The sequence below is a fragment of the Protopterus annectens genome, chromosome 8.part0, assembly GCF_019279795.1.
Source record: "Protopterus annectens isolate FY-2018-M chromosome 8.part0, PAN1.0, whole genome shotgun sequence".
NCBI lineage: Eukaryota > Metazoa > Chordata > Ceratodontiformes > Protopteridae > Protopterus > Protopterus annectens.
Window position 1 is genome coordinate 512,551,630 of NC_056741.1, and position 16,720 is coordinate 512,568,349.

General features: G+C 39.3%; 1 protein-coding gene across 1 annotated transcript in view; it reads left to right on the plus strand.

Moving 5' to 3' along the window:
- Nucleotides 1-15,341, plus strand: part of LOC122808311 (melatonin receptor type 1C-like) — a 95,748-nt gene extending 80,407 nt beyond the window's left edge. Inside the window, exon 3 of the mRNA XM_044079277.1 lies at nucleotides 14,862-15,341. Within this exon, the coding sequence (XP_043935212.1) occupies nucleotides 14,862-15,341 (480 nt within the window). The remainder of the gene's footprint in view (nucleotides 1-14,861) is intronic.
- The last annotated feature ends 1,379 nt before the right edge of the window (nucleotides 15,342-16,720 follow it).

Sequence of the window (16,720 nt, forward strand, 5' to 3'; positions counted from 1 at the left end):
TACAGTGAATTACATCAGCAGCCTTGCCAAAGTAGCATTGCTCTCTACACAGACAAAGACATGCACAGTTGCCATGTCTGGGATTAGAACTCCTACCTAACTAGTTTATCCCACTACAACACTGCACAGTTATAGGACGTGCCACAGAGATTATTGGGCTACACCTTTCTGAAAGGTGTATTTCACAGTGAATTATATCAGCAGCCTTGTCAAAGTAGGGCATTTGAATTGCAATGAGAGTGACTAGCCTAAAAAGCATTGCTCTCTACACAGACAGAGAGACACACACACACACACACACACACACACACACACACACACACACACACACACACACACACACACTTGCATGTCTGGGATTAGATCTCCTACCTAACTAGTTTAACACACTACAGCAGTATGCCACTATAGGACGTACCATGGAGATTACTGGGCTACACTTTTCCCAAAGGTGTATTTCAAAGTGGATGACCTTAGCAGACTTGTCATAGTAGGGCTATGGGGAGGGCAGTGTGTGCATGGGCCATAGCCCATTCATCTAGAGATTGACACACCACATGTGGGCACACGCTGGGTTATATTCCACAGGCACTTGTATACAGCTGCTAGATGAGTACTTCCTTGTACAGTCATGTTGTACAGCTAGCACTTGCACCACATAGCCTTTAATGCTGATGGATACCAGCGGCTAAGGTCTACAGTGAGTGACAGTTACACCTCATGTGGTAGTAGCCATTTGGCTGTGTGCTGGGTGGGACATGCCTCATAATGGACTATGTACCTCTACTTTTGGCTTATTATAGTGTGTTATCCTTGGATATATGTCTGTATTCCTATCCACTGTGTGTGCAATGACTGGTGCATACTGAGGAGTGTATGCACTAACATCTGCAACTGCCAAATATGTATGGTCCACTGTTACCTGCAGACATAGGCTTCAATTGTTTAAGTTTGTGTGCATGCCCAGTATGACCTTTTAGTATGCTGTTGTCTGACATTGCCTTCATTTCTCTAAGTGTGTGAGCATGCCCAGTATGCCTTCTGTATTGCATGTGTGGATCGATTCCAGATAGTTTGCACTCCAGTGCAGACCTTTGTGTTGTACACCTACAGGTAGCAAACTGTTTCTGCAGGGTATCCGTCGATCATTTGGCAATATGGGGATAAACTGTGCAGGGGATAGTGTGTACTGTAGGTGATTGTGTCTCTGCTGCTTCAGCTGCATGGTACTGCTGTTAGCAGAGATATTCAGCCATGTGTACTGTTATATGCTGTGATGTTTTCTGTTCTCATGTACTGACAGGTGGGCATTCTTGCACACAGTGATGTCTTGGGGGACAAGGGTGACTGCAGCTGTGTCTGGTATTGTGGGCAGACACCTACATATTCATGGTATGTTATGCCATTCTGGATGGGGAGATGCAGACACTTGCTGCTGGGTCTGTCTATCCAGTTCAGCACCTTTGTACAGTGCTGGCAGAGGATCCCATACTTGTACATCCATCAACATAAGAGTATGGCCTTATCCTGCTGTTGCAATGCCTCACAGCTGTATAGATTTGCACAGGTTACCCAGAGGCAGGGGCCATGGGTCAGGACATTACCTCTATTGTGGTGTACGGGCAGGTTTGTAGCCACCCATTCATGTGTTTGCAGCCAGGGATAGTGTATGTACACAGTGTTGTGTTGGACCCTGCACATTCCATGCTGCCCATGCTCCCACCCCTATCTGTTATTCTAACCTCTTCCATACATTATGCATACATTCTCTGATACTTTCCCTAAGGTTATCATCCCATCACAGCTGTGAGTTAGTGTTGGTCCACAGTTCATGCAGTGGGACATGGTAGACATGTTACTGTGGTTTGTCCACATGGCCTTGCATATGGCTTATGTGGAGTGTGTTATGTTGTTATTTGGGTGTCCATGACATAACATGTATTGGCAGTACATGTGAGACACAGGCCTTTGGCAGAGGACTGTGGGCTATTAGGTGATGCTGCAGGCCAGATGTGGCAGGCTATTGCATTCTGTCAGTCCTACAGTCTCAGACCACTATACAGTATATTCCCCTGGGGTGACAGGGTAGGTGTGCCAGGTGTACATGCCAATACCTTCTATCAGTCTTGATCAGATGGTGTGGATGCTGGCTGGGTGCTACCTACAACTAAGGACACACCTGCATGCATGCTGCATTCTTTTGCTATTGCCAGATACAGGTGGGGTCATATTGTACCCATTCCCCACAGCAGGGATATGACCAGAGAGGTACCTGCGAGTGATGTTTGCGTGAGCTGAGTGCATGTGTGCTATGGACACTACTTGCATCTGACACACAGATATGCATGGGGCATTCCAGTTATGCAGACATGTGCAGGCACATCAGCTGTTTCCCAATACATTGATCCTACCTCCTTTGTGATCTGCAAGTGTGCGGGCAGACATCACCGGTATCCCCTACTACAGGACCAGATAATGTGATGCATACCTGCATGTACAATTTCAAGTGTCTCCATTTCACAGTGACACAATATATACTGTATATCTGGGGTACTTTCCCCTGTGTACTGCTTGTATATCTAGCCTAACAGCCATGCCATGTCAGTCTTTCAGATGGCGACACATATTACCACCATATATTTACAATGGCTTACTGCTAGCATGTGTTATGCTGGTGGGAATTGACTTTGGCACTGCAGTTGTGAGGGCTTGTCCTTGTCATCAGCAGTAGTGGGAAATGGCCACCAGGTCATACCTCAGCATGCATAGACACTGACCACTCTCACACAATATGAAACACACACCAACCTAACACACACAGACCTGCATATTGTGCAAATGCTACAACCTATCCTGCTACCTTGCTACCTCTGGGCATCTGAGCTCTACTGGTATTATACCTACACATACATGTTACTCCATTTCTACATAGGGTTGTGGGGGGCACATCTGACTGTTATGACGTGTGTACATCAGATTGAGGGGCACACCAGTACATTATTACATTCCTACATAGGTTTGGGGGGCACACCTGACTGTTACTACATGTCTAGTTTGGGTTGGAATGAGCACACCTGCCTATGTCTACATTCCTACACAGGATTGGGGATAGGGGCACACCTGACTGTTACTACATGGCTATGTAGGATTGGGGAAGAAGGCGCACCTGTCTGTTTCGATATTTCTACACAGGATTGGGAGGCACACCTGTCTATTTCTACATTTCTTCACAGGATTGGGGGGACAAACCGGACTGGTTCTACATTTCTGCACGGGAATGAGGGACACATCTGACTGTTACTACATTTCTACACAAGATGGGGGGCACAACTGAATGCTTCTACAGTTCTACATTGGATGGGGGGGGGCACACCTGGCACTTGTACACAAAATTGCTGTGACTGTACTGGTATGTCAGATACTCCATTTCATTCTGTATTCTAACTTATCATGCTGACTAGTGGCATACCAGTGCACTACAGGTCTTAGCTTTGATTGACCTACATATTAATTTCTGACTTCCTACCCTTCAGAACTAACATCCCACTGCCTGACCTGCTATGGTCTGTCTCTGTAGGCCTGGGGGGGGAGGTTACCCATAGGCCTCATTTAGAGGCCATAGCACAGTTTTTGTTTGTGTTTGTCTACACCTGTCCTGCTGGCTGAGACTGTTGGTTGGTATGTGACTGGCATGTGTAAGTCATATGGACACAAGTGGCCCAGCTCATTTCCTGCAGTGGGTTTTGTCATCCTGAGTAGTACTGGCTACTATGGTGACACCAGTATTTGTTACAGATCTCATGGTGCCACTATAGGTGTCATCTATCTGCTGGCATTCCATTCAGCCACCCGATTCCCTTGCATGCTCATATCCATACTATAGATACAGGTAACAACACATTCTAATCCATTTGTAAATTGGTAGGTTGAGTGACTTACCTTGTGGGTGTTCCAGTATTGAAGGTGGTGCTGCAGGGCTGCCTATGTCAGATGCACATTGTACATTCCCTACACATTTTTGAGCACAGGTACTGTCATGTTTTCATCCCTTTTACTGTATATGTGAGTCAGAGAGAGGTGTCATTCCCTGGGTCCCTCCTGTGTCAGTGTATGTGCTATGCATTGCCTCTTTGCCAAGGCCAGGGCATACTGGGCATGCCTCCTTCTGCCTACTGGGGAAGGCTCAGATTGTTCCTCCTCTGAGTCACTCTGTGCCTGTGCAGGCCCTGGCAATGGTGGTGGCTGTGTGGCCCTTCCCAGTGCTGTTCCTGCTGCAGATGTTTCCACAGAATCATATTGTGTAGCATGGCACATATGACGGCAATTTGGGTACATGTAGCTGGTAAGTACTGCAAGGCTCCACCGGATGTGTCCCAGCACCAGAACCATGACTTGAGCATCCCAAACACATGCCCTGTTATAATTCTGGTCTGTGCGTGTGCCTCATTATGGAGTTCTTGTTCGGGTGTGTTTGCATTTCTGATGGGTGTCATCAGCTATGGCTCTAGTGCGTAGCCAGCATCCCCCACTAGGTGACCATGGGGGATGTCCCCATTGACAAATCTGTGGTACAGCTGTGTCAGATGCCAGATGTGGGAATCGTGATAGCTTCCATGGCAGCCAGCACACATATTCATTATTATGCCCTGGGCATCGCACACAACCTGGCAGTTGATAGAGGGGAAGCCCTTGCAGTTGATGTTGACCCTACCCCACTCAGCAGATGGTGCTTTGATGCATACGTGTGCCTACTATCTCAGGGTATTCTGCTATAAGGTGGAACAGTTGCATATTGCTGGCCAATGCCTCAAGGATGTTGGGGAAATATATGTGCTCACAGGCATGTGCGGACATGGCATCCAGGAACTGGTGGAGTACCCTGGATGCTGATGCCTGTGAGATCCCCATCATATCCCCAGTTAGCCTTTGGAAGGTACCTGTAGCTAGTATTCTTAGGCCTACAGATACCTTGGTATCCACTGGGATGGGTTCTTCTCTGTTAGTTCTGTGTGTCAGGCGTGGCTGTAATAGCTGAATAATTTGCTGTAACAGGTCCCTGTCCACCCTATAGCGCTCTACTATCTCCAGCTCATGTAGACCCTGGTAGATTACTCTGGGTCTGTACACTCTTCTCCATCTCCTCACTGTGGGTTGGTCGACAACATTCACATTCTCACCACCCTCAGCTTCATCCACATGTTGTATAATGGCTATTGCAGCCCCTATAACTGTGTTGTTTTGTTTGTTAAAAGTTCCCCGCTTGTATACACCGGTGGTGTAGAGTATGGGAAAAACCAGAAGGAAAGGTGTTTGCATAGTTTATAGTAGTGTTCTGGGCTGGGCTGGTCTGCTGCCTGTGTAATTGGTTGATTCTGGTACATTTCACCTGCCAGCTATGCTAGTTCTCCCTGATTACCTTCCTACTGCTGTTTTTCCTTCCCATTACCTTCCTGTTTAAGCCTGGGGGTGCGCTGCACAAACACAGTGCTCAAATGTGCACAGAGCTGCTATTTCCTGGTTTACTTTTTTTTTCCTTTAAAACCCGGTGTGTGGCACGCACATCCGCTTAGGCAATGTAAATAGTGCTAGGCAGCCTCAGACACACCCCCTTGCTTAGCTGTGCTAAGCTAGGAGCAAATATGAGCCACAGGGCTCCAATCCACTTACAGTATGCCTGACACACACCCCTATGATGTCAGCTAACTCCTAGGCTTACACCAAACAATTTCTGCTCTTACACTGTTGGGAGCTGACTAGCATGCAGGGGAAATCTGGGATTCACCATCATTCCCCTCATTTGCATAGGATTGCCTGCTAATGCATAGTTGTATATCTAACACTGAGCCTCCCCCCTTAGCAACCACTATTTACTGGCCATGTTGTCTTCTGCCTGCCAACTGTTATGGCAGAATAGTGATTTTAGTTAGAATGCTTATTTTGGGTTTATTTTCTTATTTCCCCCGATCCCATTTGCACGCCGCTGCCCTATGCATAAACAGCCGAGATCAGCTAAAAGAAATTAAAAGTTGATTTTTTTTTTCAACTGTTTTCCATGCCAATGGCCTTATGATTGGCCATCGGCATGCTTTCTAAATGATATCCACCCTTTATTTGGAGCTGTCATGGCTCCGTTTTGGAAATTGCAGAAATGTATTTTGTTACTGGTGGAGTACATTTCTATAGATGACACTAGTCCTACACAGCCGGTTTCCAGCTTTCTGGATCACAAATTTACCTATTTGCATGGATTTCTCCTGCAAATGGGGTAATTTGCATGCAGGGGCTGAGTCCGTGAAGGACTGGTGCAGGAGCACTCGTGCACACCCATACAGGCTATTCCTGGATCGCACAACAAACATATTGCCTGCTGGAGCTCCTGCACTAATCCTGCACGCCATGCAAGGCTTGCAGAATCTGGGGAAATGTAATGTATTATAACTGAAACTGAAAAATATATCATTTAGTAATGTTTTATAATCAGCATTTTATATCTTGGAACTTGTACAATCTAGATATATAGTGCCAGATTGCTTTTGTTTTGACTGACTTGAGATTTCACGTGAAAGCAAAATATTCCTTCCTGAGTGCTTGCTTTCTGAGATATTTGCAGAAACATGAAATGATGGGCTTATTTGTATTGTTAATGATACAATCTAGATATATAGTGCCAAATTGCTTTTGTTTAGACTGACATGAGATTTCACATGAAAGAAACATATTCCATCCTGAATGCTTGCTTTCTGAGATATTTACAGAAACATGAAATGCTGGGCTTATTTGTATTGTTAATGATACAAGTAACACTGAATATCTCTCAAGATGTACAACTTGCAGTGCAAATATCAATAATAGTTTCTCTTAACATCATGAAAAGATTCAAACAATACCATGTAATAGGTTGCAAGTTACTTAGTCTTGAAAATGCATGCCTGTATGTATTTATCCTTTGTTGTCTAGATTAGTCCCTCTCAGCTAGTGGGTGCTTTGTCAGAGGAGACCCAAGATGGTATTACTGCTACAAGTGGAAATTTTACAAGGGCCCTGGGGAGCTTTCCCTACTTTTTTGATAGGTGCCATGGGATCCTTAGCATTTACATGAGCTACCACCAGTTCAAGCAGATGGGACTTTGGTTTTACAATCCCATCTCAAGGATTATACACTCATGAGTGCAGTACCCCCCATGCTTGCACAGCAATCCAGTCACCTGGAGTTGGAGTAGAACCTAAAGCCCACTGGATTTCCAGCACCAAAGGTGAGTGAGATAACTGTTGCACCACTAATATTGCTAAAATTGCTTATGGCGATATTGCATAACTTTGTAATTACTAGCAAACAACTTGTGGTAGCTGCAGTACAGAGAATTACACAATTATGGGTCTTTTGTCATTTTACTTCAAAACATGTTTCTCCATAGTCCTTAGGTCTCTCTGATCTATGAAAACATGATTGCAAATATGAAGGTATGAATAACAACTGAAAACCTATGAATAGCAGCTTCAATTATTCACAACTGCCATGTCTTATACTGCCTATTACAAACAAGTAAGCATCTTAGTTGAAGAAGTCAACCCCCCCCCCCCAACTCAGGATGGAATAAGGAGCAATGGGTGTTAAACAGGAGGATATATGAAAGGTGTTATTGGTGTCAATATATCACAGGTGTAGTTGAGTATATTTTTTTAATGATTATGAAGTATAACTCTGCAATAAAAGTAAGGATCCAGGTGTTGGGTCGTGTCATGGTCATGGTTAAGGACAATGTAAAAATGAAAGAGGGTCATACTTCTCATAATAGCAAAAAGAGTATTAACTGAGTTAGTCTGAATTTGGCCATAGATAAATTTGTCTTTTGTTTGCATTTATCATTCCCCCAGTGGCCAATCTATAGGAGCTCATAAACTATATATATCTATATATCTATATCTACATCTCTCTCTCTCTGTATCTCTCTCTCTCTCTCTCTCTATATATATATATATATATATATATCTATATAGTTTACTATTGTTAGTTTGGACGGCAAAACTTTTTGCGTTCGAAATAATGAAAAATTATACTGAAACGAAACATTTTGAGCATACACAATGTCACCCCAAATGATCGACACATTTGAGTCAACATTGTCGCTGAAAATGTGAGGTGATAGCCGTATAGGAGTTGATGTAAATCAAACTCCTATACACCATATCACATTTTTGCATGGGGGCAAGCACCCCTGCACACCCCACACCCACTGCTACTAAATTGTTCCAACTCTGAGCTTGCACTTTAGTGGGGATATGGATGAATTTACTATTCCCACTGTATCATGATCTCATACATCTAGTCAAACACACTTATCCGAATCACTACTGCATTTGTATGTGTTCCACTATGCAACTCACTGCCAACAGCATGTCATTCACTAAAATAATAATAAACCTATACACACACACACACACACACACACGCACACACACACACACACACACACACATATATATATATATATATATATATATATATATATATATATATATATATATACAGAGATAGAGATTAAGTGGGTACAAAGGTATTATCTTGGATGACATTAAAAATGAATTTATCTAACTCAAAATTGGTTTTATAGAATCATCACATATAAATAAATTTAAATTTTCAAGATTCATGAAGGAATTAAGTGAAACAAACTATATGAATACTAATAAAGTTATAATCCAATAACCACACAAGCAAACACACAAAGCCAACGGAGCTTTAACTCTGCACAAAAAGAATAAATAAATGTTCCGACCAACAAAAGCATATGCAGAGTCACGGCAGAATCATTATCATTATTTAAATGCAATGTGAATGTGGTATATTGTAACGTCTGAGGAAGCCGAATGGTGAAAGCGCTCACGTCTATTTGAATAAATACGTATTTCCAAGGATCGTTGACTATGGTGGATTATTTCATTTAACTGTGGATACTTTACTTCCTGGTTTGATTCTGCCGTGACTCTGCATATGCTTTTGTTGGTCGGAACTAATAAAGTTATACAATATCATTGATGTTTTGTGTATTCCTTATTATATACATGAATTTGGTTATGTTTTATTCTTTTTTCTCATTTTTTTATTTTTAAAATACATTTGAATGAATTCCATAGTATTTATACATAACATCTTAAATAACTATGTACACTATTTACATTAGCCTGACACTATAACAGATCTTAATGTATACAGTTACTTTATAAGTATGTCCAGTTCATTATCAGACTATCCGATCAATTATTGTATAGTGTCAATCAATTATAAGACTTTTCCCAAGGGTTGTTGATGAATGGCTTTGGATAAATTATTAGTTCTTTAATTTTAATTCCCAATAATGCTGTCGTCTTCAGAAGGCTGTAGAAGTCTTCCAAAGTTAATACAAGAGCTTTAGTTAAATAAAATAATTAATTAAATAAAGCTTGTAGAAAGTTATTAATACCATTCCAAAATTGCTTAATTTTAACACAATCAAAGAAAATGTGGTTCCAATCTGAATTGTGTACTTGCTCACATCTCCAACATATTTCTTTTATAAAAGAACTAATTTTACTGATTCTGTCTGTGGTTAAGAATGCTCTGAGTAATCATTTCCAATTAAAACTTTCAAGTATTGTGCAAATGATGCATATTTTTTCGATAATAATATGTTTGTTTTAATATCTTCAGTTAACTGTATTGAGTGTCCTTTTGTTATATATTTCCAGTATTAGGTTTTGGGTGTTGTTTTATAGTTTATCAATATTTTGTAAAATTTTAAAATACTGTTTCCCATGTCAAAGTCATATATGTATTTCATAAATTTAGGTATTGCTTTAAATGAAGAATTGTTAATTATTCTACTTAAATCTTGCAAATATGACAGAATGCTCTGTAAAGTTAGCCAGTTCTGTTGTGGAATTTTGTATGTTTTTCTTATTACTTGCATATCTAAAACTTTGAGTTATTTGATACATTGAAGCCAACAAACAAATCCTTTCTGTTCCCAGGAATTAATAATTTCTCTATATATTTTATGTGGAATGTTCTTTTTGACTATATATGATGTTAAAAGATCAAACCAGATTTTTAAATCTATATTTGCATTAATAATTTTCCTAAATTAGTCAATGCAATAATTAATCATCAACTGAACACAAAAGTTAGCGTTCTATGTACTAATACTTTTCAAATGGCGAAGTCCAGAACGCTACCACTCGCCAATGACCCATGAAGAAAAGATGTGTTCTACAAAACCACTGGCAACAGAAACAGATAAATAGATCATAAAATCCGTTTTATTCCATAAAGTTGTTAAGCGCTTTCACTCACTAAACCGTGAGCTTCCTCAGAACATTCAAATTGTAATTCCCATTAGTTTAAATACATCTGTTTGGCACCAAAATCACGTTTAAATTCTTAAGGCTGTATACTACTATAAATACCTAACATATCAAACAAACCTATCATTACTAAAAAAGCTGCTTTAACAACATAAAAAAGCTATACCTATAAAAATAATATTAAAATGTTAACAATTGATACTATAAATGTATAATAAAATTGTTTACAACTTTCATCAATTCATAATCTCTAGTAATGATTTAACTGATATGTAATCATTTAATCCTGGTGGTGTCATGTCATCTGTCAGTATCTGCCAACATGTCTCTTTGTATGCCAACATACTCCTAATATTAAAAAAAAATTCAAATAACAGATAAAAACAATTTGCCATGGCACATATTATGTATTAGTATGCAATATAACATAACTAAACCCACTAAAACTCGTATGATTAATTATTACTTTCATAAATTTAGATAAGTAATAATTAATCATATGAGTTTTAGTGGGTTTAGTTGTGTTATATTGCATACTAATACATAATATGTGCCATGGCAAATTGTTTTTATCTGTTATTTGAATTTTTTTTGTAAATTAAATTCATTTATTGATATTATAGTTAGTAATTCTTTCCAATTTGCAGAGTAATTTGGACCTCTCCAATCTGATTGTTTTAGATATTTATGGTTTTATATAGGTTTCTATATCAGAAAAGTTTAATCCTCCCTGTTTCCATGGTCTGATATGATGCATTAAAGTTATTCTGTTTCTTTTGGGAAACCATAAAAATTTTATTAGGCATTAATTTATTTCTATAAGTATATTCCTTTCTGGTAACAGTTGTATCGTCAAGGCTATATATAGAATCTTGGACAGTAAAACCATTTTTATTAACTGTAGTCTATCTTCAAATGTTAATATTATTTTGTTCCATTTTTCCAGAGAGATTTTAATTGTGTTGATGATATTATTGTAGTTTTTTTGACACTAATTCAATATTATCCTTGATTAACTCAATTCCTAGATATTTTAAGGTAGATTCTTGTTTCCCTATGATGTGATTCCCCTTAGTCTGCAGTTCTTTTTTTATTTAAACATAAACATTTTGATTTTGATTTATTGAAATGGAGTCCTGAAGTCATGTGAAATTTGTCAATTAATATATCTAATTATTCTAATGTCTCTTTTTCATTAGATAATGTTAGTAATACCTCATCAGCAAATAGTATTACTTTAGAATTGTATTGTTCATAAACATCTATTCCTTTGATTTTTATATTGTTATGAATTGAATCTGCCAATATTTCAATAGCCAGAGCAAATGGAATTGGTGACATGGGACATCCTGGTTTAGTGCTTTTTGTTATATGTATAGATTCAGAGGTAAAAGGACTTAACTTGACATACGCTGAACTATCTGTATATATATTCTTTAGGATATGAACAAAGGATGCAGGAAATTCAAATAGCATTAGGATTTTGAATAAATAGTCCCAATTTAGAGAATCAATGGCTTTCTCTATATCTAAGCCAATTATGAGTGTTTCTTTATTTCCTTTATTAGCATAATCTATAACAGAAATTATCCTTTTAATATTGTCATGTGTGTGTCTATGATATATAAATCCAGTTTGATCATTATTTATTGTTTTGGATAGCGGTATTTTTATTCTGTTAGTTAATAGTGTCATAAATATCTTATAGTCATGATTTCATAATGCAATAGGTCTATATGAGGTACACAGGTTTTGGGATTTGTTTTCCTTTAGAATTGGTGTGATTAAGGAATATCTCCACGAAAGTGGTATTAAAGCTTGTGACTGAATTTCTAATAGTGGTTTATGGAAGAGGGATAGTATCTCTGAAGGAAAAAGTTTATATATTTCCATAATTATGCCATCTATACCTGGACCGTTATTATTTTACCCTCTTTTATTGTATCTGTAATTTTTTGATATGATATGGGTGCTTGCAAATCTAGTTTTAATTTTTCTGTTTTTTTTTTTATATTAGAACATTTTTCATCTAGATTTAATTGATCGATATGTATATTTTCTTTTTGGAAATGTTCCATATAGTGATTTCTATAAACATCAAGAATGTCACATATATTTGAGACGTTTTTCCCTTTCTTTTCATGGAAGATACTTTTAATGTTATTAGCTTTTGCTTGTTTATAGGTTCATAGGTAGGTACTAGGCTATCTGCCCGAAGGCATTTATAAGCCTAGCTAGAATGTGTTGGCTTTCGCCGCCCCCTTAGATTAGTTCCCTGTGCCTCTGTCCAGCAGACCCATTGAAGTGATCCCTGGGGTAAACTTTCTGTTTCCCATCCACTCGTCAAGGTTTCTCTTGAGGAGGGTTAGCGAGGAGCTCTGCCTAATATAGATTGGAATCTTGTTCCAGAGCATCGGAAGTCTCTGGGACAGAAATCTATCCCTCCAGCACGTCCTATTTATTGTTGTGGTGAGGTTTAGATCCCTGGAGTGTGTGGCTTGAGTGGATATGGTTTTCTTTAGGTGCTGCATGTCCATCAATTCTGGGTTGGACATGGCATTGTATGTCAGGCAGAGATCGCCTCTGAGTAGGCAGTATGCAACTGAGTACAGCTGGAGTTTCTTCAGTCGAGCTGCATAGGGCATCTGCTTGAGGCCAGTGATCCTCTTGGTGAGGAACTTCTGTGGCCTTTCCAGTTGTTGCAGGTGTCTTGTGTACATCCCAAATGGGGCATTGTACTCTATGCTAGGTCTGATGAGTGATGCACAGAGGGGCCTAATGACCTCTTTCAATCTGGATGAAAACCCTTTTGTGATTAGGTGGGCCACATAGAAAGATTTTCTAACCACTTTGGCAATGTGATGCTCAAAGGAGAGGTTACTATCTACTTGGGTCCCCAGATCCCCTTGTTATGTATTCCGTATTTAGGGGGCTACTACCTATGTGGTAGTTTGTGAGTACTTTGTTTTTTCCAAAGAGGATGACTATGCACTTTTTGGCATTTAGCTTGAGACCATGGTTTTGACACCAGGTATCTGTCTCAGTGAGACCCTTTTGGAGGATGTCTGTGTCAGCCAGAGAGTCAATCATAGCCCCTAGTTTGCAGTCGTCTGTGAACATGGTTAGCCATAGTCCTCTTGTGCTTGACTGTACCTCTGAGAATTATATGCCAAACAGGAGGGGTCCTAGGACTGAACCCTGTGGAACGCCACTTGTAACAGGTTTAGAGTCAGACCTAGCTCCTGCAACTCTTACCATGTGGGTTCTGTCCGTGAGCCAGTTGGAAACCCATCTCAGGATGTAGGGGTTTATGTTCAGTCTGGTGAGCTTGTCTATAATACCTGAGTGGGGAATAGTGTCGAAGGCCTTTGCGAGGTCTAGATAGGCTGTGTGGACCACCTTTTCCTCATCTATAGCCTTGGTACCTGTCTCAAAGAAGTCCACCAGGTTTAGGAGGGATGATCTGCCCTTAACAAAACTGAACTTGATAGGGTCCAGTGTTTGGAGGTTTCCAATGTCTCTGTTAATAAGATCCATGATGATGCACTCCATAGCTTTGCAGACCAAGCTAGTCAGGCTTATAGGGTGATAGTTCCCAGGGTCTATTGTGGCTCCACCTGGGACACCGTCGGGTCCTATTGATGCTGTGTTTTTGGCTTTGGAAAGGGCTGTTTTCACCTGAGTGTCTGTGATTTCAGGGGCACTACATTCTTCTGGTATAGTTATGGGGCCTTTTGGGGGTGAGTGTGGGGTGAAGTTTGCACTGAACCTGTCTGCCATGATGTTGGCTATATCGGTTGGTTCAGTGTATTTTGTGCCATTCTGCACTAACTCCGAGCAGATCTGAGAATTGTCACTTAGATTCTTGACATAGCGAAAGAATGCCTTGTGGTTATCTTTGAAGTCCATGGCAATTTTTCTTTCGAAGCTAGCCTTGGATAATTTTATGAGGGAACGTAGTTTCTTGCTGATACTGATCAGGGATGTCTTCCCTTCTTGGGATTTTACTCTTTTTTTGTACTAGTTTCCTCCTTCTATTGTATAGCTTGTTAATGGCAGGGGTCCACCAGACTGGTTTCCTTTTCTTAGAGGAGTGAATCTTGGTTTAGTTTGGGATAGCACAATACATACATTCTTGTAGGTGCCCGTAGAGTGCATTAATAAAGGATTTTTCAGCTTGGACAGCGTTAATCTTTAGCATGGGGGCTTTGAAACTTCCCACCTTTATTGAAGTTTGCTTTTGAAAAGTTTTTCTCGGTGGGTTCTTTGACCGGGGGTGGTGGCGGAATGTGGATATCCAGAGTGATTAGTTTATGGTCAGAGCTAACCAGCTAGGGCTTGACCTCCGGTGTGGAACACCGGTCGCCCATGTTGGTGATGACCACGTACAATATGTTGTCATCTCTTCAAATCACTATTGCACCATTTTTTCCTGGTTTGCTAGTTTATTTTTAGTGGTGCTAGTTGTTATGGATTCCGAAAACTCAATTAATTTTTCACCTATCTTGGATTCCGGGTAGAATGCTAAAATATTGGCGGTGAAAAGGGATGTAGCTGAGCTTAAAGTGGAGCTGACTCAGCTTATTGAAATGCTTTCAAAGCCCCATTTCACCAACCATCGTTCTTCACCATGTTCCGGCTCTGTTAAGGAAGATCATTTAAAACTGCACAGGTCTAATGATGCTTTTAGTCCTGTATCTCCTATGTACCACCTTAATCAATGTAGGCAACATGTTGCGGTTCCACAAATTCATCATGCTGAACCAGAATGTGCCCTTCCGGTTGTTCCTATTCAATTCCTGGAAGATGGAAATGGTTCGGCTTTTTTTTTAGCTAAAACTAACAGTCGATCTAACTGTGCGGTCCATATGGAGGCTGTTATTGATTCCGAAAACGGTGTGAATGAGATAACCAGCAAAGCACGATGTAACCTTACTACTAACAAAGGTACGATTTATCACAATGCTAATTCTCAGCAATTTAATGTTTTCTCTAAATGAAATTGTTGTTTAAACTACAGAGGGAGAGTTTATAACTGTTCTAAAAATGGAGACAAAATGGTAAACTGTGATATCGTTACATCGCTGGGTTCTAAACAGAACCCCAATCGGAACAGATTACATGTGGTTTCTGAACAGTCCAACCAGTCATATGGAGGTATTATATAAAAACATTATTCTTTTTCCAGATCAGCTTGTGAGAACAAAACGGCTCAAAAGGGAAAAGAAAAAGTTCTTAATTACTCTAAATCTTTAAAGGACATGATTTATGTCTTTGAGAAAAGACTTTTTAAATATAAATTGTGCCAAATAGAAATATGTTATTTAAATGAATGTATTAAGAAAAAAATTGTGCCACAGGGTTTAAGAATTTTTAAATTCCCTTTTGATATTCATTATAACAAAGACAACATTTTTGAACCTACTACTATGTTTGACAAATGGGGACATGAATTAATTGTAAAGAGTGTAACATTTTATGAAAAAATGGAGGTTAAATTGCAAAAGGAGGTAGATGAATTAAACCAGATGATTATCACTGATTTATTGTTTGACCAGCACCAAGGTGTATATAACAAAATTTTAAACAGGGTGGATAGAAAATGTGACAATGTCTTTAATAAAAAAGCTAAGAAGTTGGATAGAGATATAAAACAGTATAAGTATGGAAATGTGTATCCATCTGAGAGACTAATTGTTTATGATCAAGGGAATGGTGATTATTCTAATCATGGTGTAGGTAATGAACATGTTTTAAACCCTATGGAATTGGAGATTATAGATGAGGAAGAACAGTTTATTGAAGGGGAGGAAGATCAATGTTTAGAGTATCAGGATTTTCCCCTACCCAGACACTCCAAAAGAATAGCAAGTCGCAAGCAAGCGAATTTTCCTACTTACAACAAAGTGGTGCAAAAATACAGGGGTTCACCCAGGTGGTAGTGGATTTAAGTAAAAATTCTGATACAAATTCCTTTTTTAACCCAATACAACACACTTTCAATGGGTTTAATATTTATAACTACACAGATAAAGAAATTCTACCAGAACACTTTTCCCTTTTTTCAAAGGGTTTTAAATTTGTACCTAGTAAAATTCCAGATATTGCTGACACCTTAGTAGACCTACAACTTTATTTAAGAAAATTGAATTTAAAGTTTATACATGCTAAGACTGCAAAAGGTGATACACACCAACAAAAGGAAAATTAAAAAGAAAGTAGTACTTACAACCCCCCCAATTACATCCCCTTTTTGACACATTTAAAAAAGTTATTAAAGATGACATCTATAAAATTTGGGGTAAACAAAAAAGATTTTTTTACAACCTTAATAACACAGAGAGAAACCTATTACAGAATTTAAGGAATGATGGGAGTA